General features: G+C 38.0%; 2 protein-coding genes across 9 annotated transcripts; one reads left to right on the top strand and one right to left on the bottom strand.

The window, feature by feature from the left end:
- The first annotated feature begins 176 nt into the window (after nucleotides 1-176).
- Nucleotides 177-5,909, top strand: prob1 (proline-rich basic protein 1). 4 transcript variants are annotated; one of them, XM_058758939.1, is made up of 4 exons: nucleotides 177-386; nucleotides 525-583; nucleotides 846-2,214; nucleotides 2,344-5,909. In XM_058758939.1, the coding sequence occupies exons 3-4, from the start codon at nucleotides 1,036-1,038 to the stop codon at nucleotides 4,861-4,863; spliced, it is 3,699 nt and encodes a 1,232-aa protein (XP_058614922.1). In that variant the 5' UTR covers nucleotides 177-386; nucleotides 525-583; nucleotides 846-1,035; the 3' UTR covers nucleotides 4,864-5,909. The 4 variants fall into 4 exon arrangements, with proteins under 4 accessions (XP_058614922.1, XP_058614919.1, XP_058614920.1 ...); XM_058758936.1 differs by having other exon boundaries at nucleotides 178-386; nucleotides 846-5,909; XM_058758937.1 differs by having other exon boundaries at nucleotides 178-386; nucleotides 929-5,909.
- Nucleotides 5,910-6,060: 151 nt separating this feature from the next.
- Nucleotides 6,061-20,029, bottom strand: slc23a1 (solute carrier family 23 member 1). 5 transcript variants are annotated; one of them, XM_058758940.1, is made up of 15 exons: nucleotides 19,748-20,029; nucleotides 18,877-19,171; nucleotides 13,662-13,832; nucleotides 13,407-13,564; nucleotides 13,236-13,324; nucleotides 11,510-11,577; nucleotides 11,237-11,418; nucleotides 11,027-11,147; nucleotides 10,646-10,802; nucleotides 10,297-10,444; nucleotides 9,043-9,148; nucleotides 8,644-8,773; nucleotides 7,534-7,677; nucleotides 7,330-7,425; nucleotides 6,061-7,239 (listed from the first exon to the last, which is right to left on the bottom strand). In XM_058758940.1, exons 1-15 carry the CDS (start codon nucleotides 19,891-19,893, stop codon nucleotides 6,983-6,985), a joined length of 2,268 nt encoding a protein of 755 aa, XP_058614923.1. In that variant the 5' UTR covers nucleotides 19,894-20,029; the 3' UTR covers nucleotides 6,061-6,982. The 5 variants fall into 5 exon arrangements, with proteins under 5 accessions (XP_058614923.1, XP_058614925.1, XP_058614928.1 ...); XM_058758942.1 differs by lacking the exon at nucleotides 19,748-20,029 and adding an exon at nucleotides 19,424-19,704; XM_058758945.1 differs by lacking the exons at nucleotides 18,877-19,171; nucleotides 19,748-20,029 and adding an exon at nucleotides 15,499-15,636.
- Between the last annotated feature and the right edge of the window lie 581 nt (nucleotides 20,030-20,610).

Raw genomic sequence — 20,610 nt, forward strand, 5'->3', positions numbered from 1 at the left:
TATAGCTAGTGCCGGCCCAGAATTTAGATATAGTGATCGTTTTAATGCCTACTTTAAAAAAGGACTACTTTACACCATCAAATGATACCTCCATAACCAGCGTGACCATATCTGCAATGGCCATTTGAAGGCCCAATACTTACCACAGCGTACCCTGAAGACTTCAGCCCTATCTCCCTGATGATAGTGTTATGGGGCCTGGGGAACTATATTTAGCTGGCCCTGTGACTGCACTGGCTATGTTAGTCAGATTCCAAAGGAAACGCTGCAGCACAGCCAGACCAGCACCTGCTATCAAAGCTTAGCTGACTGCCACACCACTACCTTAGCTACTACTGGGCCTGGACCACATATCCTAATCCAGACCTCAGCAGCCAAAAAATAAGGTCTGATTCATCTCCTCTGCAGTCTCTAGCTTATTATACTTTTTAAAAAGGCATTTGCCCTAATTTCTTTTTATAGATATCTTGCCTGTTGACTTGTTGACACAATTCTTTGACATTTTTCCTTGATTTCTCATTCAGATTTAACACCTCAGAGGAGTTTCAACAAAAAGGAGACTATTCTGGGTGGCTTGGATCAGGTGAGAGAAGTTTTAACATTGGGGTGAGAGACTCTCTACACAGCATTTCCTTCACTGTTAAGTCAAACACAATGGAAAAAATTAACACGTTTCATCACAAATCAAATGCATGAGACTCTTATCAGTATTTTTTTTTTTTATGTGACGCTGCTATTATTTAAGTATTTTAAAAATATTTTTTAATCCACAAATAATTAATTTACAATGTGTATAAATATTATAAATATAAATATATACTCTTTATTCTTTTTATTTTTCTTAGAAGTGGCTGGATCTCATGTTTCATCTTGATGCCACATCTCATTTTTTTAAAACCATATAAACATTTCTGCACTTGCAATATAGGTCTGACCTGCACATCCACACCACACTAGTGTGTAAAACGTCCAGTACTGCATCAGAAATTTTCAGACACCACAGAAGGTCATTTTTGAAGTGGCATTTAAAGAAAAATGTCTAAGTCATCTGCATCTATCAACAAAAAAAACGGTCTGTCTCTCCAACAAAGAGATGAGGGGGAAAGTGACCTAGAGCAGACTGATGATATCACGGATGACTCGGCAAGTTCATACTGCACTGCTCTTTGTTCTCTGAGTGAGTACAGTGAAGCTTTAGGGGACACAACACACACTGTCTCTACAGAGCGTTCTGCTGAAGGTGGCACATTTGAGCCATTCTTGGACTGCGTTACCACTATGGAAAGCATCACTTCAAGATTCTTGATCACAGAAACCACGCTATCACAGGACTGCAAAACGCAAGAAGAGAAGAGTACAGAAGTGCTCCCTGATGTGTCCCAGTGTGACCAGGATAAACCTTCATCAACTGAGAGAGCGTTAGAATCTGAGTCAAAACATCTACTGTCAGGTACAACAGCAACAAATGTGGATTTGCAGTCTGTAAAGGCAGCCTTTAGAAACCCTGTGCAAAAGCTGGATAATTCTGACGAGCTTAATTTATCAGGAGAAGATTCATTGGTTAAACTGAGGGATCATTTTGGAGGCAGCAGGACTGTATTTCATACTAACATTAGAACCGCTGAGGAGCACAGCTCCCCAGAACCCACATTCACTTCAAACACTATTTTGATAACGCCTGGGAGAAATCAATACAGCAAGGGTAGGGAACAGGAGCATGGTGGCACAGAGCCAAAAGAGAACCACGCGACACAAAAGCAAAGACCCAGGGAACGTTTGAGTGCACCCAGGCATGAGAGAGGCGGGCATTTTCTGGGTCATACGGAAAAGGAGGGGGAGGGCCAGGGTAGAGGGGTGAGTTGCGGAAAGGAGCAGGTTGAGCTGTCAGTCAGGTCTAGAAATAGAAAAGCGTCTGCAAACTGCATCTCAACACTCACAGCCAGCAAGCAGGAGTCAAGAATCCCGCTGCACTGTTATTCAGAGCGTATCCCCGCAACCAGGCACCAACACCAGCTACAGAGACTCGCTGATACTCGGACATTGGAAAAGCAGAGCCGGCAAGGTGTCTGGCAGTCCAGACCACTCTCCTGCAAGCTGTGTAGCAGCTCTTGGCAACCCTGCCACACTAAAGACAATACCAGAGGATCAACCAGCATGGGAACAAAGCTTGCTGAGGCCAGTAGTAAGGTGGGGGGCCTTGTTAACCAGGCCCAGGTAAGATCTTCCTGTTCTGAAACTGATTACATGCATATTTTCAGTTCAAGCTGTAGGCCCTCAAGTCAGCCTTCTGCTGATGAAAACCACAATAATTGGACAGATGATGTTCTCTTTTTTAAAACGCAGATGTATTCAAACACTCAAAACACATCTGTTTGCTCAGAATCCAGCAGCTTTGAGTGTGTTGATGTGGCATTGGAAACCACAGATGAAGTAAACCGGGGCTTAAAGACTGTGCCCAAAAGACAAATCCAACTCAAGAGACGGGACACAGCAGAGGCGCATGCCAGAGAGAACAACAATCAAACCCTCCAGGTTGCAAACACACCCGTGCGTACCCGGGACATATTTCAGCGTCAACATAGCACCCCTGCAGCTTTTAACCAGGAGTCCCATGTGGCTGATCAAAGTCCAGTACAGACTGAGCGAAAGCAAAGGCTTCAGAAGTCATTTTCCCTGGATGAAACCTCCAGCAAAACCCAGATGGCTTCCTGCATCATAACAAATGTCTTATCAAAAAAAATGCAACATGAACAGAATCTTCGCATTTTAGATGTTTCTGATAAAGCTTTTGCTTCTATCAAAGTGAACAACAGGCCTACTACCACTGAGGCATGCATCTATTTGTCTGGCAAGGATGTGTATGCTGAAACTACCAAACTTAATCAAAGTGCAACTCTTAAGAGGGAGGCCCAGAGAGAGTGCAGCCCTGCTCAAAAGCACTGCAGTGTTAACTCTAAAACACAACCCAAGCTGCTGAGCAAACGTGGCTTCAATCCTCTTTTAAGCGCAACTGGCAGGTCTGAAGCTCAAGGCAGTGGCACTGAAATAACCGACCCTTCAGAGAATGAGAAAGCAGAGAAGTTGAGTCCAAGAGAGGAGGTGTTGCGGCTGCCTAACCTGAGCCCTGGAGGGAAACTATCCTGTGACTCGGCAAAGAGCAGAGCATGGAATTCGAGTGCAGCAACAAATGTAGCCATCAGCTCACAGGCCTCTGTGAAAACCACACCTGAAGAATGCCATACAGGGCAAGGAATCCATAAACAACACAATATGACCCTAACCAATGTGCTGGAAAAGCAGGAGCAACAGGCTGGCACCATGGAAAGTACACTCAGTCCTACTAATATTGCATGCCTAATCTCTGATTTGGAAGCAAAAGCAGTGGATAACACAATTCCACAAGCTGATGAGAGCAGTGTTGGAAAGGAGCAAGAGAGTGACAGAGAGGAAGTCAAGTCACCAGGAAAGTCTGCAATCCTAGGTATGCAAAGCCAAGGCAAATTGAAAGCCATGGCCCCAGTGCATGTAGTAAGAGACATGAGAAGCCTAGTGAAAAACACATACAACATGTCCTTCAAAGGCACAGGGGAATCAGCCCATGTAATAGATGGGAGTTCTCCTTTGTTTCAGCCATCAGTACACAATTTAAGCAACAACAAGGGTGAAGGTAAGGGAAAGGGATACAGACAAGAAGAAAAACCCCTGGTACGGAAAGTCACTCCACCTCTTTCAGTGGACAGAAGGAGGGATCACTCTGCCCCGAGAGGATGCTCGACTAAGGTAATGCCTCCTGTGGAATCAAATGACAAAAGTCATACTGTTGGATTTACAAAGGTCAGCCCAATTAGTATAACCAAGGCAAACAGTTGTGCCTTGTCAAAGCCCTCAGAGACACAGGATAGCAAAGTTGGCACGAGTAAACCTGATGTTGTAGTCAGCGATACAAACTTGAAACCAACAAATAGGACAGACCTGGCACTGCAAGCTAAAGAGGAGGCCTCTATTGACAAGCCTACAAAAGGAGACTTGAACAAGGCAGAGCATGAGATGACCATCAGCTCTGACAAACTTTTCCCAGTAGCTTTGCAATATTGTCCACCCACAGCAAGTTCTGAGCAACAGGACTATGGCAAGATAATTAGTGATGGCCTCCAGACCCCATGCCTTCCTCCCAGGTCACAGAGTTCAGTGGGGCCTCTGTCTGCTTGCGTCCTAACGGTTGCTTCAACACCCATGGTTCCCTCATATTATTACAAACCCAATCCGATGGGTTACCAGACAATCTCTCCTCATATTGGAGCCGTTCATGGCTATGTTCAGGGGCCTGTCATGTTTCAAACACCTCTTTACAACCAGACCCCTGCATCAAACAGTCATACCCCCCTACTGAGATCCCTCTCTGAGGATGGAAAAACGTTAGTCCAGCCAACAGATGGCTCAACCAGTCAAGCTCAGAACGGGGAAGCAGGGCTGAAAATATCTTCTCCAGAAAGCCAACACAACACAATCTTTGTTGCTCCCATGAGTGCAGAGGCCAGGCTTGGGAGTACAGGTGTGCTGTATCCAGAAGCAGGAGTAAGTGTAGCAGCAGGACAAACCCCCCGCCAACTGTTGCTCGAACCGGAAACTGGCCGCTATTTCTATGTGGATGTGCCTCAGATGCCACAGCGCAAAATACTGTTTGATCCAGAAACTTGCCAGTATGTTGAGGTCCTACTGCCACAGCAGACGCTTCCCAGTGCTGTTTTGCCCACACCCTGTGCCATACCCTTTGCCTCTCTTCACATCCCACCCATGTACACCCCACAGTGCTTACCTTACGTACAGTCACATCCTCAGGTGCTCCCACCACCAGGACCATGAAACCTGATGGAAACCTACAGTCTATAGACTGTAGAAGACAATAAGTCATGCCCAAGGATCAGATTACCCAGTGCCTATTAAGTGCTGGAAAGGAGCTGTTTATAAGCTTTGATGAGTGAAACATGTTGACCATCTGTTGCCCTGGCCTCAAGGCATCAAAGCTGAAAGCGTATTCAGTTAGCACTGCATTCAACACTTCTTACTTCGTAAAGGCTACCTCTGGACTTGGCAACTGACATGGGTGAGACTGATTATATCTGTTGAAATGTTGTAAGATGCATATGCATTCACACATTCAGGCTACATAAACAGAGCAGGGGCTTTGAAGGGAGAGGGGCTCAGATCACCTCTGGTATGGGCAATTGAGACTCGCCAAGGGACTGGAGTGTCTTGAGCTTGTTTAGAAGGAGTGACAAAGGTCACGATTTTGTTATTGTAAATTGTATTTATATTTACTAAATGGTAGTTTGAGCAAAACCATGGCTCTATTTCATGTAAACAATGGCTTAGTTAAGCATTTCATGACAACACTTTATTTTTTTACATTTGTAAACTTAAAAAGAATTTTAGTGTCTTATCCTGTATCTTTTAAAAATTGGTAACACTTTATTTAAGGACCAATTCTCACTATTAACTAGCAAGCATATTACTAGCATATTGGCTGTTTATAAAGCATATATTAATGCTTAAATCTGCATGACCAGATTAAGGGAATAAGATCCCTTAATGCTACCCCATACCTACATTTAACAACTACCTTACCTTACTGATTATTAGCATTATTAATAAGCAGAAGTCATAGTTAATTGTTAGTTAATAACGAGAATTGGACTTGAAAATAAAGCATGACCAAAAATTTTGATGTGAACTGGTTTCAAAATCAATTTGCCCCAAAAATGTGTTTATTGTTCTCCTACTGACACCTGACACTTGTTTATGAGAGACCTTTGCTTTAATCCACCGTTATCCGAGATTCAGGATGGCTTATTGACTATATATAACTGATATTATTGGCGCATGACCGAATGTTCTGGTGTCAGATGTGAACACAGTGAGAGGATGGATGAGAATACATAGATATTTCCTTAAAAATCAATAAAGATGATTAAACAGGGCCGAACCTTTGGAAAGATTTTTTTAGACCAAACACTGCAGTAAATCAGAGCATCTGGGCTGTATGGAATCATAGCCACTACATAATGTTTTAGTTCCCATGTTTATTGCTGCATTTCTGTTTGTTGTTAAAAATGTCATGAAGAGTGAATTGGTAATCCTTTACAATAAGGTTCAGTCGGTTAAAATTGGTTAATAATGTTAGTTATCATAATCTGACAATGAACAGTACTTTTACAGCATTTACTAATCTTTGTTAATTTTACATTTACCCATACATTTTTAACACTTTAATATTTAAGATGTATAAATTAGGTTAATAAATGCTGCAAAAATCTTAATTGTTAGTTCATAATACATGATGTTTTTCTAACCTTTTGAACCTTTTTGTAATGTGCACGGACAAAAATGTTTTAAACAGACAGGAAGACATTAAAGTTATATTTTAATACAAAATAACTTGAGCTTTGTCAAAACTGAATGTCCCCATGATCATTTGTTGTATGGCTCTTATGGAATACATAGTACAATTTTAGTATTTATAAACATTATTAGTTACAATAATATGTATATAAATGATGATTTCTGTGTATTTTAAATATGTAATTTTTCACTATTTTCTGAAGCTAAACATTTATTTTGTTTAGTGTTAATCACTTGCATCTTTTGTACACAATCAAGAGGTAATAAATAAAAATAAAAATAAACATTTTCTTATGAAGTAATTTCAATAAAATACCTAATGCTTTATAATCAAATCAAATCTTACATTTGGTTTGATGTTAAAAGAACAGAGACCCTTTGTTCTCAAACTGTTCATTCAAGTTTTCCTTTAAATATATGCACCCTATTCTCTAATGGTGCATTTTCCTTGTCTGTTTTAGATGCAAAATTGAAGAAATAAATCAAAAATCTTGACAGCAAAATTGGTGCTCAGCTTTGAAAAAGGTTCAGCTTCAACCAAACAGCATACATTACATTAAACCAAGTCAAATAAAAAATATGGCTAAATTTTGGTGCAGACCACTTCAGCTGGAGCATCAATCACACCTTCCTTTATTTTTATGTCCTCCTCTTCTTCATATTTGCGACATGATGGCTTAAAGCCTCGGAAAGTGGGACAGATTGGCAGGTAGCGCAGACACCCCAGCTTCCGGACCTGCCTCATCCCAATTGGAAAGTCATATGTATCTGTTTTTACTGTTCCTGCTCCTGAATAACTCTCAGCCGCCCATTCTACGAGACCTCGCTCTTTTCTAGTGCCTGCACACAAAATGTAGAAATGATGAATGCAGAATGGCATGTGTCATGGTATTTATCCAAAGCATTTGTATAAGTAATGCTTTCACATACCTGGGATTGTGTTATCAAGTACAAATGCTATGAATCCCCCTACAAACATCTCTGTTGTCAGGAGCACTGTGATGATTTGGTCCAGCTCTGCTACACCTGTTAAAATCAATCAAAATGTGGGTATTCACAGTGATATGTGACGACAGCCACAGCATTCTTACTGCAAAACAAAATATATCAGAAAACACTGTCTGGCATATCAACCTGTTTTAATGCTGCCTGGATGAGTGTCCAGGTAATTAGGCAACATGAGGCCAAAAAACATGGAGAAACCCAGAACAAAAAGATTTCTGGAGGAGTTCAGATCCACACTCTGTAGGTTTGACAGTCCAACAGCTGTAATCATGCCTGTGTACAAATTAAAAACATAGCAAACAAGTTTAAACTACACAAAATACATATACTCTACAGTTCTGAAGTTTGGGGTTAGAAAGGTTTTTTTAAACGTTTTTGAAAGAAGTCTCTTGAGCTCACCAAGGCTGCATTTATTTAATCAAAAATATAGTGAAAACTATAATGTTGTGAAATATTATTGCAATTTAAAATAATTGTTATCTTGTTTAAAATATTTTAAAATGTAATTTATTATGATGGCAAAGCTGAATTTTCAGCAGCTATTACCCCAGTCTTCAATGTCACATGATCCTTCAGAAATCATTAATAATAATAATTTCTTTTTATTATCAATATTGAAAACAGTTGTGCTGCTTAATATTTTTGTGGAAACCACAATACATTCCTTTCAGGAATGTACAGAAAAGAAAAGAGCAGGACAGCATTTATTAGAAATAGAATTCTATCCAAGGTTATTTTAGTATCAATGAGTTTTAGTATCATTAGTTTTTGCTAATATTTTGAATTTTGATTTTATTTTTATATTTTAATTTTAGTTAAAGTTTTATTAATTTTGTCATGTGTTTTTATCATTTTTATTTGATATTGTTTTTAAACATGTTTATATAGCTTTTCTTAATTTTAGTTATTTTAGTACATCAAGTTAAATGAGAAAATGAAATGGATATGAAAAATAGGTTTGAAATAAAATAGGTTTGTTTTTTCTATTGTATTTTTTTCATAAAAACCCTGAATCTGTCACTTTTGATCAATTTAATTAATCTTTGCCGAATAAAAGCATTAATTTCTTATAAAAAAATTAAAAAATTAAATGTTGTAGGTTTGAAAGGTTTGAAATACAAAATTCATTCATGGCATGCTGTTGACTTGGATGGAGCAAATCTGCTCTTTACTGACACTCTGTGGACAAAGCTGGGACAAAACATCTGCAAAAGCAAATAGATCCAACAAGCTTGTTACCAAACAAGGTGCAGAACATCCCTCCGAGGACAGGGTCAGGTAAGGAAGCAAACAGGGCGGTGAACTTCCCAATAGTTCCCAATAACAGCATTATGCCTGCTCCATACTGTATCACCCTCCTACTTCCCACCTGCAGGAGAAATCAAGACACCAGGGAAACCACAGTTTGTCACTCGACACAAAGCAGATTTACAAAATGAATGGTGTCAGTGGAAACAAAGCAACTGAGGAGACAAGAGGAGAGTTATGAATAGTGTTTGTGAATGCACCTGCTATCAGCTCAACTCCCCGAGGGACTCTGATCAGATGCCACAAATACAGATACTAGAACTGCATTTACTGAATGCTTTCTAATATACACTAGTATTACAAAGAGCCTAAGAGCTCCCACTACCTCACCTTGGTGATGCCAAGCACCCCTATGTTAGGACTGGAAGAGGTCGATCCATTTCCTGTGCCCAGCAGCCCCGCTATGATACAGCACACTCCCTCTGTAAAGATCCCCCTAGGAAAGAAAACAGATACTAAAACCGTTCTATACATAAATCACCAAGTCTCGCTTTCCTATGCAGAGTTGTAGGTGCTACACACAGCCAGGATTAGCAACAATGTTTAAAGGACGTCACTGTTTACTCAGGTTAATTGCTTTGTTGTTTAGCACAAATAGTATCTATCCTACTTCTTCTGGGATGATTTTCTCCAAATAACTGTTTGCATATAAACAAAGAGGGGGTCATGTCACATGTGTTGATGCAGTCATTAGTGTGATGCCACAACGTTTCGGCTGTTATTGCCACTCCATTTTAACCCTTTAAAGCATTCAGTATTATAACTATAACTAAGGCCTCTAAATTATAAGAAACCTGTTGTACACAATACACCTTATTCCTTCTGTTATCTGATTTATGATTATAAAAATGTCCCCCTTCGTGTTATGGTACATGTGTCTTTTTGCTGTGAACTTAACAGATTTTTATGAAGTAAACAAAAGAATAACTTTTATATTGTTAGTAATATTTCAAGCAAATACCCTTACTGGACTGAAGCGAAGAAACTTAGATTTACTTGATTATCCATACATCATATTTTAGAGAATTTCTCTCTCTCAAACCACAATAAAAACTTCAGATCATCAAACTAAACATTTAATATAACATCCAAATAAGACATTATTGGTAAATGCAGAGTAACTACTGATATGTATATGCATTTTATACTGTTCAGATTTCATAGATTTTACATTAAAAGCTATCAGAATTTCATCATGCCATATAAATATATCAACCGCACAAAGCTGCATATTTTTGTTCAGTTTGGGCCTCTGAATAAAATTGTTGTTTTTTTCCTACTCTAATGTGAGCTCCCTATTGTTTGATATCATAGTATATGAGCCATAAAATCCTGATGTATTTTACTTTTTAAAAAATAGTTTATCTTAAGGTTCAATAAACTGTTCCATTAAAAAACAAAAAAGTATATATTTTTCTGAACATTATTTCATATGTCAGGTTTTACAGGTTAACAAATAGTTCTGAAATTTACTGTACAATGAATTATTATTACTTAAAAAAAAAAAAAAGGAAAATCTGATTCCACATGATATGACCCCCTTATAAAGTAATCATGTCGTTTTTTACTGTTTATTGTCCTTACCTATTTATAGCGTGAACAGGAGGAGGTGGAGCTCCAGAGAGACGAGCGCAGGCATAATAGTCTCCAATAGACTCAACAATACCAGCTAGAGTGGCACTAAACATTCCTAGCACTCCTGCTAACGTCACTGTGGGTAAACCCCACTGACCTGTGACACACACAAAATCGGATTTGGAAAGAGTTCAGTCATTAACCCACCAATATCCTTCCCTCTAATCACACTTCTAATCATTTTACTGTGAAAAAATTTAAAGTCTTAGATTAGATATTAGCCACAAGTGACATTTCCTGATAAAGAAGCTGTTATAAATCATAGGTGTGCAATACAGGAAGCAAGCAAGGTCCTTACATGGATAGGGGAAACGAAACCACGGCGCCTGGGTCATAATATCGCCCCGCGCGTCAGTGCGAGCCTTGTAGCCGTACTTATTTGGGTCATTCGGCAGCACATCCGTCAGGGTGAGAATGTAGCAAACCAGCCATACCACCATGATTGCCATGATGATCTACTGAAATCAGGACAATCGATTACTAAAGACAAAATGTTTGAAAGTGAGCATTTCAACCTGAAAATGCACTGATAACATGCGCCACATGAGGTAATGTGAACTTTGATCAAAGTCCTATCAGGAAGCTTAATTAAATGTGATAAATACTGTTTATTGCTTAGCTCTGTGGTTTATGATATTGTCTAAATGCAAAGAGCTGGATGTTGAATATTAGTTCGTACTGGAAACATCTTGAATATCTGCACATGTGTGATGTGACAGCCTTTTTGTTTGGAGTAGCTTGGGAAAGGACAGGCCCAGTTCCTTAGATACTGAGCGAACAACACGATGAGGAAGACACACCTGGAATGACAAAACACACAGATGTATTAAAGCAAAAACAAGCTAGTATAGAGCTAAACAAAATGTATTTAATGAGCTGAAGGACTCACAGCAGAGACAGGCCCCATTGACTGCCTGCGCGGTCTCCTGCCGTCTGGAAGACAGACAAGCCGATAAGGGACACTGTGGGAGTGACCGTCAGGGGTCCGATTGAATTAAGCAGGATCCCAGGGATTCCAGCAAACCCTATGACCACCTCAATCATGCTAGAGATAATGATAGCGCCCTGAATCTACAAAGAATTGACACACACATACAGATCAGAACACAGGATTTATGAAGGCATTGATGAATGTTTCAGTCTTTGGATATTGGGCACGCACCTCTCGCATTCGTGGTTGCCAAACATGAGAAGTGTTGAGAGGAAGAGACCAATCTCCGTAAATCTCCTCTGTGAAACCCAAAACCAAGGTTAAGCATTAACTTAGACACAGATCTGACCTGCACAATGTGGAATGTAAACAGTTTCTCATTAGACAATACTTTCTAGACAGAAGAAGGGCTAATTCGCACAAAATGCAAAACTGTGTAAGAGTTTTTATGTAAATGTGATTCTTGTTGCTTTTCAAGGAGAGTGCTATATTTTTGTTAAATTAAACACTTTGTTAAATTAAAAGCTGTTCAATTTTTAAAAACACGGGCAGTGGAGTCTTTTCCACTCCACAGACTACAATGTAGTTCAAAAGTTTGGGGTTTTTAAGATTTCTAAATGTTTTTGAAGTAAATCTCTAATGCTCATCAAGGCTAATCCTTCAGAAATCATTCTAATATGTGACCCTGGACCACAAAACCAGTCATAAGGGTCAATTTTTTGAAGTTGAGAATTATACATCATCTGGAAGCTGAATAAATAAGCTTTCCATTGATGTATGCTTCGAAAATCTGGAGTCTTAGGGTGTACAAAAATCCAAATACTGAGAAAATCGCCTTTAAAGTTGTCCAAATGAAGTCCTTAGCAATGCATATTACTAATCAGAAATTAAGTTTAGATATATTTACAGTAGGAAATTTACAAAATATCTTCATGAAACATGATCTTCACTTAATATCCTAATGATTTTTGGCATAAAAGAAAAATCAATAATTTTGACCCATACAATGTATTATAGGCTATTGCTACAAATATACCTGTGCTACTTATGACTGGTTTTGTGGTCCAGGGTCACATAAACTGATTTGCTGAAACATTTCTTATAATTATTAATGTTTAAAACAGTTGAATATTTTTGTGGAAAAGTTTTTCATTTTTTTCTGGATTATTTGATGAATGGAAAGAACAGAATTTATTTCATTAAAATCTTTAGTAACATTATAAATGTCTTTACTGTAATTTTTGATCAATTTAACGCATCCTTCCTGAAAACCAAAAAAAAAAAAAAGAAGAAGAAGAAAAAGAAAATAGACAAAACTCTTACTGACCACAGAAATAGGGTTTTGGAACAAAAGTTTACATGTGCATCATGAAGATGAATTACACTTTTTTTTTTTTTTTTAAGATGGCATATTAAAATATCTCAAAACCCCTTTGGTTTCAATTTGTTTTAGTCTTACTGTTTTGGAGGTTTTGGGTCTAATTCGAGATTTGTTGCAGGGAGCTTTGTAAACAATGTTTCAGTAACCACAGCTAGTTAAGTTAGTCTAGCCCACTGGGGCTATATTACAGAAACATCCTAAATTAGAATATTATCATATCTGCTTAGTAACAATGGTAATTTCACTTAAGAAATAGAACTTTTCCAAATCTTAAAGGTACAGTTCACCCCAAAATGAAAATTCTGTCATCAAACAGTTGACAATAACCACTGACTTCCATTATAGGGGGGAAAAAATACTATGGAAGTCAATGGCTACCATCAACTGTTTAGTTAGGTTTAGATAAGTGAGATGAGATTAGGTGAGTAAATGATGACATAATTTTCATTTTTAAGTGAACTATATCTGTAAGTCAAGAATTAAACTTAGAAGTTTCAGTAATATAGAATCTGAGGAGTTAGAATAGAGACATAGAAACAGTTTCAGACAAAATACAAACACAAACACCGTTTGTACCTTCAGGAGGACATTTCCATTTGTCCAGCCTCAGAATTGCCTGAGCAGGGATGAGAAAGGCAAAAGCACTTGCCTGGAACAAAGGCAACCTGAATATGGCATAGAAAAAATATATCCATCGTGAGCACTAATCACATACTTCCATACCAAAGCACACATTAAATAACTCACCTGACACCAAATGTAGTCTGTATGAGCGTAGTGATCCCCACACAGGTGAAGATGGTGCCCACTAACTGGCTGACAGTGTACTGGTCCTGCCCCACACACATGGCTTCTGCCAATAGGAATGGTACAGCAATAGTTCCACTGAAGCATGTCAGGTAGTGCTGGAGATCCAGAGGCAGAACATGCAGATATAGCTTTAGAAGGGATGGGGATGATGGGAGAGTCAGACTAGGAGAGAGTATGAGAATAGAAGTGTACCTGCAGTCCCAGCAACACACACAGATACCAAGGCGGGACATCCTCGATTCTGTAGATCATATCAAATCCTGCAGGCTGATTCTGACTCCCATCAGACATCTTGGCAATGTCAGCAGGCATCTCCTGTACTTCTGTACCATCTGCTGGCACAACTCTACCTGAAGATGGGAGCTAATGGACAATATTAAAAAGAATGAGTCTAATGGAGAATTAACACGCACACAATCTCACATGATTCATGCATGACAATTTTATTTGTGTGCACATCTGTTGAAGTAGTCCATTAAAACGTACTGTAATACAATAAATGTTTTACAATGTTAAATATTAAATCAGTTTATTTAATAAAATACATTTTCATATGCCTTTAAAGCCAGCCATGGAATTTTAATTTATAAAATAAGTATAAAATAATTCAAATTAAAACTCAAACTTAAAAACAATTTTTGATAAAATAGTGTATATGTATACTAAAACTGAAATAAAACAATTAAAAACACACATAACAGCACAATTAATAAATACTACAATCATATAAATAAACATATATACTGTACATATATATGTATGTGTGTATATATATATATATATATATATATATATATATATAATTTTCAATAAAATAGGATAATTTATCTGTGTCCATGAATTATTTCTTTCATCACAGCATATATTTTGCTAAAAATAATTGTCAATTTTGATTGTAAAACTTGCATCATTTGATTTTTCATAGAAGCCAAGTTCAAAAGTTGCCAAGTTACTCTCTCATTTAGTATTTATAATTTACTTAATATTTAACTACAGATAATGTATCTAACTGCAAAAGACAGCAAACTGACTCTACATAGTAAACACAAGTCTAGGATATTCAATCTGAGCAGCCAAACTAAAACAAACTTTTTCTTTCTTCTAAGAAAATGCTCTAATGCTCAGAAGGATTAAAAGTGCTAAGTTAGGCTGTGACTCGGAAAAAGAACAGGGTCGACTTGTACATGTACTAGTTTGGCATTGGCCCTGTTTTTCTGCAGGGTAGACATTTCCTTGATATGCGTGACAAGTTAAGTGCTCAATAAAGTGTTAAACTAGTTTCAAAAGAGATAACATGGATAAAAACATGAACATCACGATTCATCATTAAGTAACCAGACAGTATACGTTATGTGATTATAAACTAAATTATGCAGGTGCTATTCCAAACAAATACTGCACACGGTGTATCAAAGCTTACTTACAACTGAGCTGAAAATAAGCTTTATAAGGTCACCAAAGGGATGCTCAGGACAAACTTTGCTATTTTATATACAAAAATATTTTGATCCCCTGCTGATTTTGTACATTTGTCCACTGACAAAGAAATGATCTGTCTGTAATTTTAATGATTTATTTGAACAGTGAGAGACAGAATAACAACAACAAAAAAAATCCAGAAAAACACATTTCAAAAAAGTTATAAATTGATTTGCATTTTAATGAGTGAAATAAGTATTTGATTCCCTATCAATCAGCAATATTTCTGGCTCCCAAGTGTCTTTTACACAGGTAAGGAGCTGAGATTAGGAGCACTCTCTTAAAAGGTTTGTTACCTGTATAAAAGACACCTGTCCACAGAAGCAATCAATCAATCGGGTTCCAAACTCTCCACCATGGCCAAGACCAAAGAGCTGTCCAAGGATGTCAGGGACAAGATTGTAGACCTACACAAGGCTGGAATGGGCTACAAGACCATCGCCAAGCAGCTTGGTGAGAAGGTTACAACGGTTGGTGCGATTATTCGCAAATGGAAGAAACACAATAACTGTCAGTCTCCCTCGGACTGGGGCTCCATGCAAGATCTCACCTCGTGGAGTTTCAATGATCATGAGAACGGTGAGGAATCAGCCCAGAACTACACGGGACGATCTTGTCAATGATCTCAAGGCAGCTGGGATCATAGTCACCAAGAAAACAATTGTTAACACACTACGCCGTGAACGCCCGCAAGGTCCCCTTGCTCAAGAAAACACATGTACAGGCCGTCTGAAGTTTGCCAATGATTCAGAGGAGAACTGGGTGAAAGCGTTGTGGTCAGATGAGACTAAAATAATGCTCTTTGGCATCAACTCAACTCACCGTGTTTGGAGGACGAGGAATGCGGCCTATAGCCCTATTCGGACGGGACTAGTTTTACAGGGGGTCATTAGAGAAATTTGTGTTTCACAGACGTACTTGGTGATTTTAATCCCGTCCGAATCTGCCACGTCTGTGTTTTTCTCACACAACCTCTGTAATAATTCCAGAGCAAATTACCTTCTGTTTTTCAGCAAATTCAGTGATCCTCTGAGAAAACTAATCCCGTCCGAATGCAATGTCTGTGATTGCCAGTGATTTTTTTTTTCTTTTGGCCAACGTGAATTACCGTAGATGCTCTTACCTCGAGCGCATTTAATATATTTGCCTCCCTGCAAAGAAATAATAATAATTTTAAAAAAACAACAATAATAAAATCAAGAGCCAGATCACATTCAGATCACTGTTAAGACTGGCTATTGTAATATCAGCATCAGGTAAAACTATTCACGTTAATTTCTGCACTCACTTACATAATGTTTTAATTACATACAGTATGTACCTTTATGAAAATTAAACATGGGTTTACTACAAATAAATAACTAAAGTAAAAGTAAAGTAACCACACATTAACATGGTTTTGCTATACTAGCCATTTAGCTTCACCATGGTTTTTGTGTGATTATGGTAATCTATCCGAATGACTTTATGCAATGCACCCACACAGAGCGCTTGATCTCTGAAACGCCCACATGTCCAAAACAGACCCTCCCACCTTTGTAATAAACATGTAGATGTTAGTCCCGTCTGAATTGGTACATGAAAATCGCAGACGTCAGGTGATAAAAATCAAAACTCAAATGTAGTTTAGAAAACTAGTCCTGTCCGAATAGGGGTTATGACCTCAAGAAAAGCATCCCCACCGTCAAACATGGAGGTGGAAACATTGCTTTGGGGGTGTTTTTCTGCTAAGGAGACAGGACAACTGCACCGCATCAAAGGGACGATGGACGGGGCCATGTACCATCAGGGCCAGGGCACTGAAGCCAGCCAGGGCATTGAAAATAGGTCATGGATGGGTTTCCAGCATGACAATGACCCAAAAGACACAGCCAAGGCAAGAAGCACATTAGTAGCTCAAGAAGAAGCACATTAAGGTCCTGGAGTGGCCTCGCCAGTCTCCAGACCTTAATCCCATAGAATATCTGTGGAGGGAGCTGAAGGTTCGAGTTGCCAAACGTCAGCCTCGAAACCTTAATGACTTGGAGAGGATCTGCAAAGAGGAGTGAGACAAAATCCCTCCTGAGATGTGTGCAAACCTGGTGGCCAACTACAAGAAACGTCTGACCTCTGTGACTGCCAACAAGTAAGTCATGTTTTGTGAAAGGGTCAAATACTTATTTCACTCATTAAAATGCAAATCAATTTATAACTTTTTTTGAAATGCGTTTTTCTGGATTTCTTTGTTGTTATTCTGTCTCTCACTGTTCAAATAATCCCCCCTCCCCACTGTATATATGTATGTGGTCAAAATTTTACATACACTTTACAGACATGCAGAATGTTAATTATTTGACTAAAACAAAAGGGATCATACAAAATGCATGTTATTTTTTTTATTTAGTACAGACCTTAATAAGATATTTCACATAAAAGACATTTATGTTTAGCCCACAAGAGAAAATAATAGTTGAATTTATAAAAATGGCCCCATTTAAAAGTTTACACATACACTTGATTCTTAATACTGTGTTGTTACCTGAATGATCCACAGCTGTGTTTTGTTTGTTTGTTTGTTTGTTTTGTCCTAAACAGTTAAACTGCCTGCTGTTCTTCAGAAAAAAATCCTTCAGGTCCCACAATTGTTTTTCCAGCATTTTTTGCATATTTGAACCCTTTCCAACAACTGTATGATTTTGAGATTGATCTTTTCACATTGAGGGACTCATATGCAACTATCACAAAAGCTTCAAACGCTCACTGATGCTCCAGAAGGAAACACATCGAGCCTGGGGTGTAAATTTCTGAACAGAATGAAGATGTGGATGTACATATTTTTCACATTTTGCCTAAATATGAATTTTTTTTCATTTAGTACTGCCCTTCAGAGGCTAGATAAGATACTTACGTTTCACAGAAGACAAAATAAGTTCAATTTACCCTGATCTTCAAATTCACAAAGTTTTCACCTCCAGGCTTTGTGTTTCCTTCTGTGTTTGAACTTAAATTCAACTATTATTTTGTATTGTGGACGATATGTAAACATCTTTTGTGTGAAATGTCTTAGTCAGGTCAGTACTAAATAAATAATAACCCAGATTTTGTATGTTTGTATGAGTGCATATACACATACAAAATCTGTACATTATACATTAACATGATTTTGTATTAAAATAATTTATCTTGGGTAATTTATTTTGGCCAAAAATGTGATTTCTTCCATCAAACCACATATTTCCAATTGTAAAGAACTGTTCATTTGAAAATTGTAAATTACATAAAGAAACGTTTTCAGAGAAGCCAAGTTCAAAAGTTGGCAAGTTACCGTCAAATTTAGCATTAATAATTGACTTAATATTTAACTACTATAATGTATCTAACTGCAAAAGACAGCAAAAGTTAACATAAATGGTGGTTGAAGAAAATAACTCTTCTAGCAAACACAAAAGTGATGGAAACAGTTGAGCTTTTTTTTTTTTTTTTAGTATTTTGAGTAAATGTAAACAAATATATAACAATGTATAATAAATAAAGAGTATCATTGACTGACTCATATTGCCAAAGAGTAAAATTACATAGCCAGCATGTCTTATTAAGTGTAAAGAAAAATATATTTACCTACTACTCACTCATAACAACTTCACGGTGTATCTTGGGCATTGAGCTAACAATTCTAAATAATCTGGCACAATTCTTTGCACCTCATATTTGAACACATCCATAAGACAAAGGCCTAAATGTTTTGTTTGCATGGCTCAAATTTGTAAACACTCAAGAAAAGAATATCTAGACATTTTCCTCAAAGATAGAGACAGCAAATTCTAGTAATAAAGAAAACAGCTGAGATGTCATTACAAATCCTTACTCTCTTTGAGATAAACATCTGCAGTGTGACCCAAATCAGTGTTTTCATTCACAACAACGACTCTACACTTTATAGATATTTTACCTTAAGCTCCTCTGCAGTTTCTGACTGATTCATTGGCCCTTGAAGGATGTGCGGGGCTCTGTGCTGCTGTCTCCCAGAGGCCACGTGAGACCCGAGACCCGGCTGGACGTGGAGCGCTGGTTTTATGGGAGAGCGAGAGACAGAAGGGGACCAGATTAGACAGGTTAATAATCTGCCCTTGGTCCTGGACTTTACTCCCCTGCCTGTGCTCATCAAAAGGCCGACAGTGTGAACACAACAGGAGCTGTGTTCATGAAGCAATGGGACGTCTCCTTTGGATGTGAACCACAGGGCCCTTAAAAAACAGAACATGTGGGGTTATTCTTCAGGGCAAAGACTTTTAAACAGTTATCTAGTAGACGCTTATCTTAAAGCTTTAAAGCATTCGTCTTCTTAAGAAGTGTGTGGTCCATAGTGGAAAAATGTGAACTGCATTGTTATAGCTGTTAAAGAGCATCAAAGTTAGGTAAGATAACCCCTCGTGCAGTCCCCGGTGTGTCCGGTAGATGGACCTCAGTATCCATAGCTAATAGCTAGCAATACAAACCTCAGGTGCAAACTTTCCACTGTACTCTTGGACGCACCCACATTGCAATAACGAACACGTGATTTCACAAGGTTCACACCTAGTTGTGACAGATCTGTGGTTTGTATTCACTTGTGTGGCCAGTAGATGGCGCTACATATCAACTACTGAATCAGTTTTTACAGTCTATGGTGTGAACCTGGTGTGAACCTGTGGACTAGAGCCGATATAGTTGATCTGCATCTAATATTTTGCCAGACAACGCCAGTAAAACCGGAAAGGGTGACCAGCATCTTTGTAATAACGACCCAGAGTACATTATTAGCCTATAACACAAATACTTACCTGATAAATCTATAAATGGAAATTAATGTTTGTGAAATAAATAGAGATATACTCCGAGATATATTTTTCTGAGAAAATTGTCTAAGAAATCGGTTGCATTTGACCGCGAAATAACGTGACTGAACGATTACAATCGAGTACTCCATAGCACTATGTAATAATAAATTATAGGACTGGGGCAAAACCAAAAACTTATTGGTACTTATAAGTACCACAGTTATAGCAAAACTACAAAGAGTTTTGAGCAAATATAAAATATCTCAAGGATTAAATAGCCTACAAGACTTTTACAAAGGCCTTCACAAAATGGTTTGATTTCAGTCCAACTAAAACGTTTACATGAGATTTTAAACATAACATCGATTTGGTGATTAAAATTGAGCTGAAAGAATTAACTGTAAACATTAGATAAACCTTAAACTTGAAAATGAAAAATATTTCATTGGCAACTAATTTAAATAATTTTGAAGTTTAAGTAATACAATTATTAAAACTGAAAGAAAATTTTAAGGTATCCATCTCATTCTTCAACGGAAGTAAGCGTTTTCTGTGAATGTGCAAGACTTCCGGTTCATTAGCCGCCGTAGGGAAATAACGAGAAGAATAACAGTAAAGTGCAGTAAATGGTAAAACTGTTTGCACTACAAACCAGTGTGTCCATATTTAAGATAATATATTAAAATGATATGGTAAGACATACTAATTTGTAATATCAAGCAGCAAAACGACCTGTTTTGTACAGCTAAAAATAGCTGGAAGCACATGGCACCGGAAGCGAGACCCATAAAATTTACAAATGGCCGCGCCCACTCTTACGGGAGGTAATATAAGGTGGATATAGAAATATATATATATATATATAT

Source organism: Onychostoma macrolepis, chromosome 21 (assembly GCF_012432095.1).
Source record: "Onychostoma macrolepis isolate SWU-2019 chromosome 21, ASM1243209v1, whole genome shotgun sequence".
NCBI classification, from domain to species: Eukaryota; Metazoa; Chordata; class Actinopteri; order Cypriniformes; family Cyprinidae; genus Onychostoma; species Onychostoma macrolepis.